The sequence below is a fragment of the Phragmites australis genome, chromosome 19 (genome assembly GCF_958298935.1).
Source record: "Phragmites australis chromosome 19, lpPhrAust1.1, whole genome shotgun sequence".
Taxonomy (NCBI): Eukaryota; Viridiplantae; Streptophyta; class Magnoliopsida; order Poales; family Poaceae; genus Phragmites; species Phragmites australis.
In genome coordinates, this window is record NC_084939.1 from 8,699,888 (window position 1) to 8,714,301 (window position 14,414).

At 47.0% G+C, this 14,414-nt stretch overlaps 2 protein-coding genes across 3 annotated transcripts; one reads left to right on the forward strand and one right to left on the reverse strand.

Moving 5' to 3' along the window:
- The first annotated feature begins 7,585 nt into the window (after positions 1–7,585).
- On the forward strand, positions 7,586–9,119 carry LOC133900814 (pentatricopeptide repeat-containing protein At5g56310-like). The gene has a single exon (XM_062342065.1). It carries the CDS (start codon positions 7,604–7,606, stop codon positions 9,095–9,097), a length of 1,494 nt encoding a protein of 497 aa, XP_062198049.1. The 5' UTR covers positions 7,586–7,603; the 3' UTR covers positions 9,098–9,119.
- A 121-nt stretch (positions 9,120–9,240) lies between these two features.
- Positions 9,241–13,802, reverse strand: LOC133900815 (uncharacterized). 2 transcript variants are annotated; one of them, XM_062342066.1, is made up of 10 exons: positions 13,500–13,802; positions 13,180–13,416; positions 11,655–11,764; positions 11,064–11,132; positions 10,385–10,500; positions 10,233–10,287; positions 10,020–10,140; positions 9,884–9,931; positions 9,686–9,780; positions 9,241–9,597 (listed from the first exon to the last, which is right to left on the reverse strand). In XM_062342066.1, exons 2-10 carry the CDS (start codon positions 13,301–13,303, stop codon positions 9,499–9,501), a joined length of 837 nt encoding a protein of 278 aa, XP_062198050.1. In that variant the 5' UTR covers positions 13,304–13,416; positions 13,500–13,802; the 3' UTR covers positions 9,241–9,498. The 2 variants fall into 2 exon arrangements, with proteins under 2 accessions (XP_062198050.1, XP_062198051.1); XM_062342067.1 differs by lacking the exons at positions 13,180–13,416; positions 13,500–13,802 and adding an exon at positions 11,934–12,134.
- Between the last annotated feature and the right edge of the window lie 612 nt (positions 13,803–14,414).

Below are 14,414 nucleotides of genomic sequence, written 5' to 3' on the forward strand. Positions count from 1 at the left end.
GACAAGCTTATATCATCATCTAGTGTTTCGATTGGCGGTGGCCCTAGCTTTTATTACGTGAGCAGTGTGACTGGGTACCTGTCGGAGGCTGGTATGCCGATAGGCCCTGTCGGCAAGCCAAGTGCCGACAGGTACCCTTGTATTAATGGTTGAGGTGCTAGCTAGGGGGAATCATCCCATTAGATTGTTTCGCTTTCCGGTGAGCATAGTAGAGTCGCACGTGTGAGATTGAGAAGAGGAAGAGTAGTGCAGAGTAGGAGGAAAGCATCATGGATTCCTAGAGGAAACACCCCATGGGAGTGCCACAGTGGAATGAATGTCCATTATGATCTTTCAATGTGTAGACTTTTGGTAGGCGGTTCTTCATGTATCTGAAACTTGATGGTGATTTTATGGTGTGTTCCTTTTTTCACTTCATTCGCACCTCTAAACTCTATATTATGAACAACATTCCTAACATAAGTTTATCTTCCACAACCTTGTTGCTTCAAGAAATGGATCGACGTGGTGCGACCGCCTTACAATGGGGGATATACCAGAGAGGCTGATACCAAACGTGAGTACGAGATCAATATAGAAGAAGCACGCCAGCAACAGGAGGCATGTCAAAAGCACCAATGGGAACATCAGTGGCAAGAACAGGAACGCAAGCGATAGGCTGAGGAACTTCAAAGGCGGGAAGAGCAACGTCATCTGTGAGAGGACATTTTAAGAGGTAGGAGGTAGAACTTTAGAGGTGTGGGGAACTACTGCAGAGGTGTGAAACTCTCCTGCATCATCGGGAAGAAGCGGAGTGCAAAGCGGGACATGAAAGAAGGGGGAAAGTCCCCGATCCACGCAGTAGAATCTATTGTAATCGTAGATTTTCATCTTTGCTAATAAAATTGTATGGTACTACTATGTGGTAGTTCAATCCGTTGTACTACGATACAAGATAGGATGAATCTTTATTGCAATTAGAAAAACATGATATAAGATGGGATGAATCTTTATTGCAATTAGAAAAACATGATATAAGATGGGATGAATCTTTATTGCAATTAGAAAAACATGATATAAGATGGGATGAATCTTTATTGCAATTAGAAAAACATGATATAAGGAATTACATCAGAAAGGTAAGGCAACACATCGGGGTATAGTGGTTCTAGTCATACTGGCTTAGACTGAAATGTGAGAATGATCTTGACTCCTAGCAACCGCCATCACCATATGGTGCTGGTGATGGAGGAAGAGGAGAACCATACTTTTTGTGGCACGGACACAACGGATTGACGCATATAGTAGGATCATCGAGGTGTATGACTAGCTCGTCCTCCTCATGAGAAGTTGGAATAGCATCAACCTCCTATTGCAAGTCAAAGATATAGTCTTGGAGGTGATTAATATAATCTTGGATGTTATGTTCAACAGGAGGATCGACTCATCTCGTGTAGCGACAGTCATCGTTGTCATCGGAGTCCTGCAAATATGTACAAATTTATCACTAATTTGTCTTAAAATATGATTTGAAATTGTTAGAGTTACCATCGTGCATCTGAACAATGCAGTTGTATCCATGAGAGCACTTGGGCCACTGCTCATTCGGGTGGTTGTAAGTCCTAAGATGAAATGGTGGATGAAACTCACTATTTCCCTGCAAAGGGAAGTTGTTGAGTGGCGTGTCGTAGGAACTAAGACCAAAGGAACCTGGCCATCTCACTGGTGCCCTCCCTACAACCCTTGATCCTCTACCTCTCCCACCTCTAGTCGTGATTGAGTCTTATGGCTTCAGTAGGAAGTCAGGGGAGGCTTTTATAGATGCATTGGGAGGGAGGGAGCTCCATCTCAATGAAATGGTAAATCATACGTGGTACGCTAATCCTAATCTCAAACCCTACGTACAATGGTAAATCTAACATTAAATCCTAAGTACAACGGTAAACCTAACATTAAATGGCGCTTGTCTTAGGCTTTTCAGACGTAGGTTTTCAGAAGTAGACATATCAAAAGTAAGCTTTTTAGACGTAGGCTTTTCAAAAGTAGGTTTTTTAGATGTATGCTTTTCAAACATCAACTTTTCAAAGGTAGGCTTCAGAAGTAGGCTTTTCAGACGTAGGCTTTCAAGACCACTCTAGGAAGAGGAATCAATTCCTTGTCCCAACTATTTACCGTGGACTCAGTCCATGAACCAGCACGAATTTTTAGTATAAACAACAGTCCAGGAGGCAACTTCTCCAACGAAACCAAAGGCCATCTGCTCTTCTACTCCTAGTAAAATGGCTTATGATCCTCTCCCAAAGAAATCATTGATGGATGCTACGTCTGTTGGGGTCAAAGTTCTGATGTGCTGGTGTGGAGACCTTTGTAGGTTAGGAAGTCTAAAGACTTCTCTAATAGCTATGGCAGGAGGTTCTTCATGTGCTCGAACTACAAGTACAACCCATCGGAGGGTAGCATCTATGGTGGCTACCACAGCTAGGTACACATATGTGGCCAAATTATATCCCAACTATCTATCATTTACTACTAATAATTTGTTGTCTCTGTTGCTAGTCTTTGTCACCACTCTGTGATTTCGTACAGTGGCTGGATACTTAGCAGAGTCCATTAGATGTGTTCCTCATACACAAGCAACACCTGGTGGCATGGAGACGATTCCATCAACTAGAAGCAAACGAGAGGAGAGAGGCTAAATGCAAACTCATACAGGAGAAGGAGCAGAAGCTAAGAAAGGAGGAGACCCACTGGAAGGAGGAGGCGTGTGAGGTGGAGGGAGAGAGGAAGTGCAAGAAGGCACACCGGGCGCGTGAAGCAGGATTAGAGGCTGCGAGGAAGGGAAAATATTCCCGTTGCACTCAGTAGAGTAGCGGTAGTAATTGGCTTGTTTATATTCCCTAAGGCATGTTAGGTTTAGAGGTGGTACATGGTTAGGTTAGTATGAAAGTATACCGTATATGCCATCATGTTTGTTGTTTATGTGAATAAAAATGTCATATTCAACAGTTCTTGTCGGGTGATTTCACTTCAAATTGTTTTATCCTCGACTAAATCCTTTTTGGCTTGTGGGTATGTATGAAAACTCCTCTTGCATTCCAAGTAGCCTGAATTTTTCTTTGAGATATTGCCACTCGAATGCTTTAATGAGGAAGGAGCATCTGAAGAATACAAGTACCGTTGGACATATCTTTATCACGAGTACTTGAATGAGAGCTCTTCACTCTGTAAGCAAGAGAACAAGAACAAGTTTCAGAAACCCTACCAAAAGCATCCAGATGCTGTACCACGCCTGCAAGAGAACAATGAAGAAAAGAACATCAAGTTGTTTAAAATTGTCAAGGTGACTAAAAAAATTGTTAAAAATTGTAATAAAGAGAAAAAAAAACTATCAGTATGACAGATAGGTATGTTGGAACTCTAGATGCTGACAAATCTTATCGGTAAGAACCTATGTCGACAGAAGGTTTAGTCGGCAGACAAATTGTCGACAATAGGCTACCGATATGGTGCTAGTCGGCATTTTGGTTGCCCAACAGGGTGCTATTTTGACAATTCTCTATAAACAAATGTTATTTTTGCAATTTCTACTAAAGTAATATTAAAAAATTTCCAAGCGTTGGTACCATCGATCTATATGTCCTCAATTGTACTTTACTCTATTTAAAGTATTGCGGTGTTTTTTCGAAAGCACATAGTATTTATTTATAACTTTGTATTTAGTAGTTAGTTAAGAGCAGCTTTTGTGGAACTATAATAATAAGATATGCAAGAATTACTAAAGGCACCCTACTTCATAAACTCCATAACGTGGTGTAGCACAATTGCCACGCACTAAACCTACGTAGTTGTAGGAAATAGTAGCAAGCTAAATACAGTTGCAAAACTTGTTCCACCTATTACATAAAGGTATCTTGCACAGAATCTATACAATGTGTTGGGGATCATCTCCCGCCACCCCCTGACTCGAAGGGAACCACGAAGTTTACTGGAGATGCTACGTGATAGCTATCGTGTTGATTGCAGGAGTTCGTCCGTCAGTCGCGGAGATCAGGGAGCAAAGTTGGTCGAAGGGTGCGGGTGTCCACGCACCTTCAGGTCCCCGAACCGGCGAAGGCGGAGGCTAATCGACTTCGCTGTCGAGCGAAGCCTCGGTTCGCATCCTGTATCTTTTGGAACGAGCGAAGGCACAACCTGATCTTCACCGGGGGGCAAAGGCTGCCCGTCATGCGGCCGGACGAAGAGGGCTTCGACACCCTTCGAATGGATGGCCAGCTCGACAGTAGGCCCGACTATGGTTGTCCTGGGTACTGTTGTAATTATGAGATCATGCTCATTTGTACCATATTGCCCTCGGATATTCTAGGAATGTAACAGGTTAGGGGATAAGATATGTAAACGGGACTCGTGATCGCCGGATACGGGCTATAAATAGAGCCACAGTGTAACCGTAAGGGGTAATTAAAAAACTGTTCCACTTCCAGTACGTGTCATTCTAAGGGACCTTCGGTACCTCCGCTTTCGAAGGCCCGCCTTGTCTGGGACTTCGATCCCAACAGTTGGCGCCGTCCATGGGGATCGAACCCGTTTAGATATCTCGAAGACTACAGGCTCGGCCTATCGAAGATAAACCTTGCCAGTAGGGGGCTACTATTGGGGATCATCTCCCGCCACCCCTTGACTCGAAGGGAACCGCGAAGTTTACCGGAGATGCTACGTGATAGCTATCATGCTGATTGCAGGAGTTCGTCCGTCAGTCGCGGAGATCAGGGAGCGAAGTTGGTCGAAGGGTGCGGGCGTCCACGCACCTTCAGGTCCCCAAACTGGCGAAGGCGGAGGCTAATCGACTTCGACTGTCGAGCGAAGCCTCGGTTCGCATCCTGCATCTTTTGGAACGAGCGAAGGCACGACCTGATCTTCACCGGGGGGCAAAGGCTGCCCGTCATGCGGCCGGGCGAAGAGGGCTTCGACACCCTTCGAATGGATGGCCAGCTCGACAGTGGGCCTGACTTCGGTTGTCCTGGGTATTGTTGTAATTATGGGATCATGCTCATTTGTACCATATTACCCCCGGATATTCCGGGAATGTAGCAGGTTAGGGGGTAGGATATGTAAATGGGACCCGTGATCGCCGGGTATGGGCTATAAATAGAGCCACAGTATAACCGTAAGGGGTGATTAAAAAACTGTTTCACTTCCAGTATGTGTCACTCTAAGGGACCTTTGGTACCTCCGCTTCCGAAGGCCCGCCTTGTCTGGGACTTCGATCCCAACAGTTGGCGTCGTCCATGGGATCGAACCCACGAAGGCATGCCACCCAAGAAGAAAGCGAAGCCACCCGGAACAGCGGAGGCATTACTGGAACCCCTAGCTGTGGTCGGACCTTCGGCTGACAGAACCACTCTGGCCGTACCGAGATCAAGTAATGCTTCAGCCAGGGGGGGCTTCGGTTGGATGAGAGCGGCATTGCGAAGTTGATACAGGGACACAACAACCTACCGATGGCCGACATGACGACGCACTTCAGGTGGACATGGAGCAAATGCCGATCATGGAACCAATGGATCGCGCTCACTTCGATCTTCCAGGAAAAGAAGGTGAAAGGGGGCAGAACGAAGAATGGGAGGAACTCGGCGATTTCGCGGAGTTTGAACATGAGGAAGAAACAAACGAAGAAAGAAATGCGAGGCTAGAAGCCGAGGAGTTGGAAAGGCAGCTTGCACACAAGAAGCGCATGTTGGATGGCCTAGCAGCGAGCCGGAAAACCGCAGAGTACCGCAGGCGGGCAGATGAAGCAAGAAAAACATTGGAAAGATCCAAGAATACTCCAAGCGGAGGGCATGTCTCGCCGGCCGACGCCACCGGGAGATTTGATACGAGCTTCGCAAGAAGTTCGGCGAAGACCTTCCACGGGAGATCCGGAGTCACCCCTAGCAATGGACCTGCAAAATCAGCCATGGCCGCTAGGATTCAAGATGCCCAGAGTGGTTATGTTTGATGGAGATCCGAGAGAATTTGTCATGAGTTTTGAGGCAGCTGTAGAGTCAACCGGGGGGGACGGTGTAACCTTGGCGAAGGCCTTTGTATTGGTGATAAAGGGAATAGCAAGGTCAGCGATAAAGGGAATAGCAAGGTCATGGTACTCCGCCCTACCCCCGGGATCCATATATTCATGAGAACAGCTGCGCACTGCACTGTGCAGCAACTTCCAGGGGAACCGGGCAGACAACATCACCACAACCGACCTCTTCGCGCTGAAGCAGCAACCAACAGAAACTTTACAGAGCTATATGCGCTGATTCGTACACATACGTTGTCAAGCGAAGGGGTTGAGCGAAGATACGATCATTGATGCCGCAATATAGGGCATCAGAGGGGGCCTGTTGGTAGGAAAGCTCACCAGAAAAAGACCCGCAAGCATCCAGGAGCTGCTCAACAAGATGGAAGAATACTCAAGGTCTGAGCTCGATCATCTCCGAAGGAAAAATAAATTAACGACCTCCAAAGTAAAACATGCACCACCTAAAGAGGTAGGTGGTGGAAATCACAGAGACAGACTTCACCGTCCAAGAAAACCCGAAGGCTCTGATTATCCAAGCCAAAAAGAAGCCAATCAGATCAACCCTGGCCCACCCGAAGCAGTCCAAGGATCGTGCGAAGCCTACAACTTGTCCAATAGAGGAGGCCGAGCGGGCAGGGGAAGAGGCCACGGAGGTAGAGGAGGACGAGCTCCACACGACCCGGCAACCTTCTACTGTGAGCTGCATGGCGAAGGAGCCGGCCACCGGACTAAACATTGCCCACAGGTCGTGGCTATGAAAGAAAATTTAGCGAAGCAGTCGGCCGATAACGGAAGGACAGTTCACCATGCAACAAGCTTCGCAAGAAGCGAAGGGTGGCAAAACCACAGTTAGAACGTGGTGTTTCCGAACCAATGGCAGCAAATTCCAGCACCACGGTATGCACCCGCACCTTCAGCTCAATTTGATCAAACTAGGCAAATGAACATTCTTCGACACCCTTCGAATGGATGGCCAGCTCGACAGTAGGCCCGACTACGGTTGTCCTTGATACTGTTATAATTATGGGATCATACTCATTTGTACCATATTGCCCTCAGATATTCCGAAAATGTAGCAGGTTAGGAGGTAAGATATGTAAACGGGACCCGTGATCGCCGGGTACGGGCTATAAATAGAGCCACAGTGTAACCTTAAGGGGTAATTAAAAAACTATTCTACTTCCAGTACGTGTCACTCTAAGAGACCTTCAGTACCTCTGCTTTCAAAGGCCCGCCTTATCTGGGACTTCGATCCCAACACAATGTTTAACCTCAGTTAAATACAATTGCTTAATTTATTCACTCGACATGTTGTAGCTAGTTTCATAATAACAAACAACCCCGAAAGCCATATAGACGTGACATGTATATGTTGTATTTTACTCGGAACAAACAAGATGTTTTATAGGGATTAGACATTATGGGAATATTTCATAATATACTATTTGAAAACGAAGGAATTAGATTGTACTCTCTCTAGTTTGAATACTTGTCATTTTATTCGCAAACGATGCACCAACGTAACCACTTTCCACTCGGTTCCACCAATCTATCGAACCCGTCCCAATGCAAACGCCGGCGGCGCCGCTCGCCACGGCCGTGGCCGTCGTCGGCGCCCGCGCAACCCGCCTTCCGCGACGCCCAAACCTCTCCCTCCTCGCCGACCGCTGCGCCACCCCGCGCGCGCTGGCTCGCGTCCACGCGGCGATGCTTGTCTCCGGCCGCCTCGCCGACGACGCGTTCGCGGCGTCCCGCCTCCTGGCCGCCTACGCCGCCGTCTCCCCCGACCCTGCCGCCGCCGCGCTCGCCCTCCTCTCCTCCCTCCCCTGCGCGCCCAACTCCTTCATGCTCAACACCACCCTCCGCGCGCTCACCTCCTCCCCCGACCCCGCCTCCGCCTTCCCCTTCTTCGCCCGCCTCCGCGCCACCGGCACCCTCGCGCCCGGCAGGCACACCTTCCCCTTTCTCCTCAAGGCCGCCGCGCGCCTCCCGCTCCCGCTCCCCGTCGCCGAGCAGCTCCACGCGCTCGCCGTTAGGCACGGGGTCCACCTCGACGCCTACGTCGCCAACGGCCTCGTCCGGGCCTACTCCGTGGCCGGCCGCCTCCGCGCCGCGCGCAGGGTGTTCGACGAGTTGCCGGAGCGGAACGTGGCCGTGTACACCACGATGGTCTCCGCGTACGCGCAGAACGGGAGGCACGAGAACGCCATCGGGGCGTTCGACGAGATGGTCCACGAGGGGTTCGAGCCCGGCGGGGCCGCGCTGGCGTCCGTGCTGTCGGCGTGCGCGCGGTCGGCGTCGGGCGGGCTCGAGATGGGGCGGCGGGTGCACGACCTCATGGAGGCGCGGGGCATGGCAGCGCCCCTGGGTGTCGTCCTCGGCACGGCGCTGGTGGACATGTACGCCAAGAATGGCGCGATCCGGGAGTCAGTCGCGGTGTTCGATGGGATGAGGGAGCGGCGCGCGGCGACGTGGAACGCCCTAATCTCGGGGCTGGCGCACCACGGGCACGGCGAGCGTGCGCTGGCCATGTTCCAGCGGATGCAACGGGAGGGCGTGCCGCCGAACGCGACCACGCTCGTCGGGGCGCTCTCGGCTTGCTGCCACGCGGGGCTGCTGGACGAGGCGCGCCGGCTGTTCAGGTCAATGGAGAAGGACTTCGGGATCGCGCCGGGCATCCAGCATTACGGGTGCATGGTCAACCTCCTTGGCCGGGCCGGGCTCCTGGCGGAGGCCGAGGAGATGATACGGGGAATGACGTGCGAAGCGGACACCGTGATCTGGGGAGCACTGCTGACGGCCTGCAAGAACCACGGTGATGTCGAGATCGCGGAGCAGGCGGTGGTTGAAATGCTGAAACTGGATCCTAGCAACCATGGCGTGTACGTGGTACTGTCAAACATGTATGCGGAGGCTGGGAGGTGGCAGGACGTGGACAAGCTGAGGAAGGTGATGAAGGGAGCGCGGCTGTCGAAGATCCCTGGGGCGAGTGCAGTCGGTGGCGATGCCTCACCGGAGCAACCAGAGCAAACGCAACCACTAGCGAAGGTGCTTGTCTAGTTGTCCTGGTTGGTAGCTACTGCACGTTTGTGACACTCCCCAAATTAGATAAATCAGACAAGAGGGAAGATTGGATGGATCAAACGGATCTCAAACAGCAAGCTGGAGAAGTGACAAGTTGATGTGCATGAAACAACACGGAGGGTTTCCAAGAACAAATTCTGCTCTCCTCAAATTTTTCCTGAGAATATTAATATCGCCAACATTGGCGCCGGATGCCAGCAATACTAATTCGGTATGACAATACATGGATGAGTTGTTTACATAGGCCCAAATTCAGCAAGACACCAGCGAGCCATCGCCCTACTTAGTCGCTAAAAAATTCCTTCCAGAAATCAATAAAGGGAGGCGCTGTACAGTTGAACCATGAACTCAGTTATGTTCTGCAGCACATTTGATCACTAGCAAAGCAGGCTGTATGATGGCATGTCTTCGATCCTCATCACGTCGTCCAGCATTAGCTCTCTCTCCAGCTGGGCACGTGTCGACTTCAGTACTTCCTGGAAGTGGCATCACAAGCATGAGATCAATGAAGACAGGCAGTTTGAGTCCAAACAAAGTATGAGATGTGCATAGGCAGGAACTTACATTGAAGTCCATGTAAGAGGCATTCTTCTCCAGCCACTGTTTGTCCATCACAACAAATGCGACGCAATAGAGCAGATCAAATGCCCACTCATCCTCTAGGACAAGGAAATTAAGGTCACTTTGTTGGGTACTTATGGTACTTTTGGATAAGTTACTGCTACAAGGGAAAAAATGGCTCTGTTACTGCAGCAGTCCTACCTGAGAGCATTTGGATAAAAATTGCTCGCACAAATGTTCTTGGCTTAGCTGCAGTCAATATTAACATATTGTTAGGAAAATCACATTTGATAGGAATAACCAGATGATACATTGGAGAGTCTGGCTCAGTGCTTACTTGACTGGAGATCAAGCATCTGCATGATCATGAATGTAATATTTACGCCGGCAACTGCAAACGGGTACTCCCATGTGGCTCTGTTACCACATTGTTTCTTAAGCAGTCTCTGAAACGAGGCCTGCATAAATAAAATATTAAGGTGGTTACTCACCACTTCACCAGCAAGAGAGCATTTTCATAAATGAAAGGCAATTGCTATATATTGCTTACAGAGAATGTCTTGGCAAAGAATAGAATATTCTCCAGAGATATGAATCCTGCCCCTCTGTAGCGTATTTAAATGTCACTTAATTTGACACTAAAGCTGCATGCATTTCCAAAGGCAATCTGACAAATTTTAGTTTGGATTAGTGGTCGTCTACCTAAAGTCAGTTGATGGATCTCTTCCTTGCCAACCCATGTCCTTCCACTGTTCAGATATCAAACCTTGAAGCTCTTGATCAGGATATGTGGCATGCCAAAGAGCTTTCAGTGCTTCCTATCATCATTAGTATCGCTGCTCATCAGGATTCAGTAGACTGATTAGAAAGTAGAATAAGCAGAAACAAAACTACCCAGGTGCAAAAACTACTGCCAAACTCAGTTTTCAGCAGTAAACATTATGCAAAAAGTTAAGTACTTGCTAATTGCCACTTTTTATGCATGATTGCATGATTTAGTACCACATAATTATGCTGCCAGATACATAGATACGATAAAAATGCAAGACTTAAGTGTGTTTGAAACTAATAATGATCTCAGTCTTCTAGCTGAAAACTTATGTGTAGAAACTTGAAGTATCAAGACGAGCTTTTGTCCAGGAAAGCACATTATATCCACACTGCAGAACTATAAATTATCAGGGTAAGAGAGATAATTCATTATGCCCTCTGTTCAATATTCGTCAACTGCTAGGATAAGATATAAAATTTGCAGCGCCAAAGGAAAAGTAAATACTTCTACTTGGAGCAATTCAGTGTAACCCACATTAGATTGATTGGCACAAAGTGCAGAACTAATCAATTGTACGAACCATTTACTATACTGAGGAAGAAATTTCACCTGGTGATCTCGTCTAGATGGATCAAAATAAACATTCATGCGATGCTTCAATCTCCGAAGCCTTTCTTCCTGCAAATTACCAGCAATTGAAACAGAATAACGACTGGTTTCAGTCTCACTCAGCAACCTACCCATTAAACTCATCAACTTGACTATGCTGCCTCAGTACGCTATATGGATACGATGATATGGATACAGAGACATGGTGATACAGGATTTCTCAAGCTTACTTGATGCATGCAAAGACAAATTCTTCAGATAAAATTCTGAGCTGGACTACTTAGTTTGCTACGCCTGTCCTGCAGACTTTGATTGTGCATTTAAGTCACACAGGACCACTTAATACTCATTGCGCATGAAGGAAGGATTGTAATAACTTAAAGGAAAAGATTTTGGAAGTCCTTTTGGGTGGTCACTTCAATTATCCGTAGTCTTTTTCACCCAAAAAGCAGGCCTGAGTACTGACTAATGTGGTTTGTGAATCAAAACCTACTGTCCTGATCTACAAACAGAAAAGGGTGCTGGATATGCACATTGGAATGAGCCACCATCAAATCTCTTGCTTTATTCTGAGAATTCAGTAACCCTTACCTGCAATGGTGTGAGGTTCATGCATATTCTTTCATATGCCCCTTTTCGCTTTATGCATACGCAAGAGAGGCCTCTCCCTATCCATCTTGGTGATCCGCATGACATTTCATCTGCGCAAGAACAAGTACATTCCATGACATGATCAGAGAACACCAACTGAAAAACCAGAGAACACCAACTGAAAAACCAGAGAACACCAACTGAAAAACCAGAAGTATGCATGTCACAAACTATGATGTTGATAGTGGAGTAAAAAAAAGTGAGTGAGAATATCTGAACTGGCAATTTTAGCCCACAGAGCTAGCTGCCCCAGCATTCCAGAAACAACAATTCTTCGGGGCTATTGAAACACTGTGATTATACACTGTCTTAAATACTAGCTTAAGATGCTTATTATAAGCAAATGGATCTATCATGATAGGATAAGACAAAACAAGTAGTTTTCTAGCCTACCAAACCGATACCACCCCTCACATGAGGTTACATGACAATGTTCTTAATTTGAGATACACCCAAATCCCCCTACGGTTTCTCACCTAACACTCCCCGATTGCCCAACAAATCTGTCAAGGGATCCATCAAGGCTTGGATTTCCTACCAAATTAGCTGCTTCCCACCGACAAGAGACGTGTGAGCGCAACCAAAACTAAGCCCAGAAGCTAAATCAACTGCTGGCTTGCCCTGTCATTGAGCTAATGGTCCAACATTTGTTCTGATTGTACACTCAAAATTGGTTTGTGTGGTTTAGTCTTGTGTATCTTTGAGCCAAAAGAACAGCCAAAAGGCGCCATAATTCGGTACTGAAATGAGCACTGAAAGGGAGAGGAGGGCAACAGATGAATGTGACAACTAAAGTTCCTGGAGCACAATTGAAAATGTTGATAGAATATTGTCTGATCATGGCAAGTACAAACATTATGGAAATAGGCAATTAATTGGTTTGTATAAGCTCATTGGCCCTGCTACATTTGACATTATCACCTAAAAGCTACAAATATTGCTAGGATAGGCAGCATAAACATGTTTTAACAAAAAAAGAGAGGCAGAATACAGGCAGGATCCAGACACTGCAATACTGAAGTTCTAATGCCGGACCAGCTGTCTGTATTCACCTATTTCTCAACTAAAATTTGTGTCTTAATGAACAAAATTATCGAACCTAAAAAAAAGTTCAAGTACCAAATGCCAGACCAAAACTGCAGCAATCTTAAAAAAATAATCAATGTGGTGGGTATAAACATATTTGTCACGCTAGATGCTTTAGACACCGAAAAAGAGAAAGGACAAGAACTATGATTAGTTCCTCGACATTATCCTGCTTTTCCTAGCCACAAACATGCTGCAAAAAGTGACAAGTACAAAAGTGATAGCCACCAGCAATGCTGACTTTTAGATGGAAATTGCAACGTACTACTAATTGTGGAAGAACAATAAACTGCAACTACAAGCATATCAATGTATCAAACCATCACACATTGTGGAAAAAAAATAAGGAAGAAAAAAATGGGAAGGGAAGGAAGCTCACCAGGAGATCCAGAGCCACCGCCGCCGAGGACGCACCGCGGCAGGGATGTCCTGACGGCCATACAGCCGCTGCCGTGGTGGTGGTCGCTCTCCCCCGCCGGCGCCGCCGCCGCGTCCGCCTCCATTCTCCTCCCTCTCGCTACCAACAGCTTCTTGCTATCGCCCGCTGGACAGCGGCGCGTCGTCACCGACCACCACCTCCTCCGCTGGACGGCCGGTTCTTCTTCTCCACGCGGCGCTGAACAAGATGGGGGGGGGGGTGTGGAGAGTGTAAGAATATCGAAGCAAGGGCGAACAAGATGGGGGAGGCAGGCCACGGACGTGGGTGGCGGCGGCGGCGGCCGTGTCGCGTGGTTGGGTTGGCTGGGTGGCGCGGCGCAGCGCTGTTCCGGGAGGAGTACGTCGCCTTGCGGCTTGTTGCCAACCCTGGCACAAGGGCTCCAATTTAAATACCGAAGAATTATTTATTTTTAAACATTTTTATTTATTTCTAGGGATCTCTCTCCCCTCAAACAAGTCACAATATTAGAGGTTAGTTCTATTTAATTTAATTCCTGACAGTGGGGCCGAGTTTATCTTGGTTTGGATACTGGAGTTTGAATTGGCATTAGAATTGTCCTCGCGTTCCAGATGTGGAAACAATTTGATCAAATTCGTTCGGGTTGGAATGGAATCGGTTCACTTTTTCTCCGAGTCCAAAGGAATTGGTTCACTTTTCCTGCAACTTCTGTGTTTAGATGACAAGTTAAGCATCAAATTATTTAAGATAAAGTTCTATTGCCAATTCAAACTTAAGTATTCTTTTGCTGAATTGATTACACATTTTCGTGGAGTATTAACTGGCCATAGACTGCTTGCCAGTTGTTGCATAACTTGTGCAGTTTTTAATTTTTTTCTAGCACAATATATGTTCGGATACCAAAACCGATTATTAGTGCTATTAGTTTACAGATACTTGAGAGCTTTTATCCTTCTTTTTAGATGCATGATAAATTGATTTTAGAATTTTGCCATGTGGCGGATATGTGAGTTTTTAATCTAGTGTAAAGGTTAGCTGCTGAGGTATATATAGGATGGAAAGATGAAATTGCATATGACTTGATACAGGATTTTTCAGCCAAAAATGCTATACAACAATCACTTGTTTTTGTGTGAACAAAATAGTTGAATTTCTTACCTTGGGATTTTTTTGAAAGTCAATGCGCTGTCACCATTATCTACAACTTTGACGATGCT

What these genes read in the sequence shown, in the direction of transcription:
- LOC133900815 (XM_062342066.1), bottom strand. Translation starts at nt 13,303, where the DNA reads ATGGAGGCGGACGCGGCGGCGGCGCCGGCGGGGGAGAGCGACCACCAC. An exon ending in TGAACCTCACACCATTGCAG is followed by an intron (nt 11,133 to 11,654) that starts GTAAGGGTTACT and finishes GGTAATTTGCAG; the next exon opens with GAAGAAAGGCTTCGGAGATT. An exon ending in CATCTAGACGAGATCACCAG is followed by an intron (nt 10,501 to 11,063) that starts GTGAAATTTCTT and finishes TAATGATGATAG; the next exon opens with GAAGCACTGAAAGCTCTTTG.
- LOC133900814 (XM_062342065.1), top strand. Translation starts at nt 7,604, where the DNA reads ATGCAAACGCCGGCGGCGCCGCTCGCCACGGCCGTGGCCGTCGTCGGC.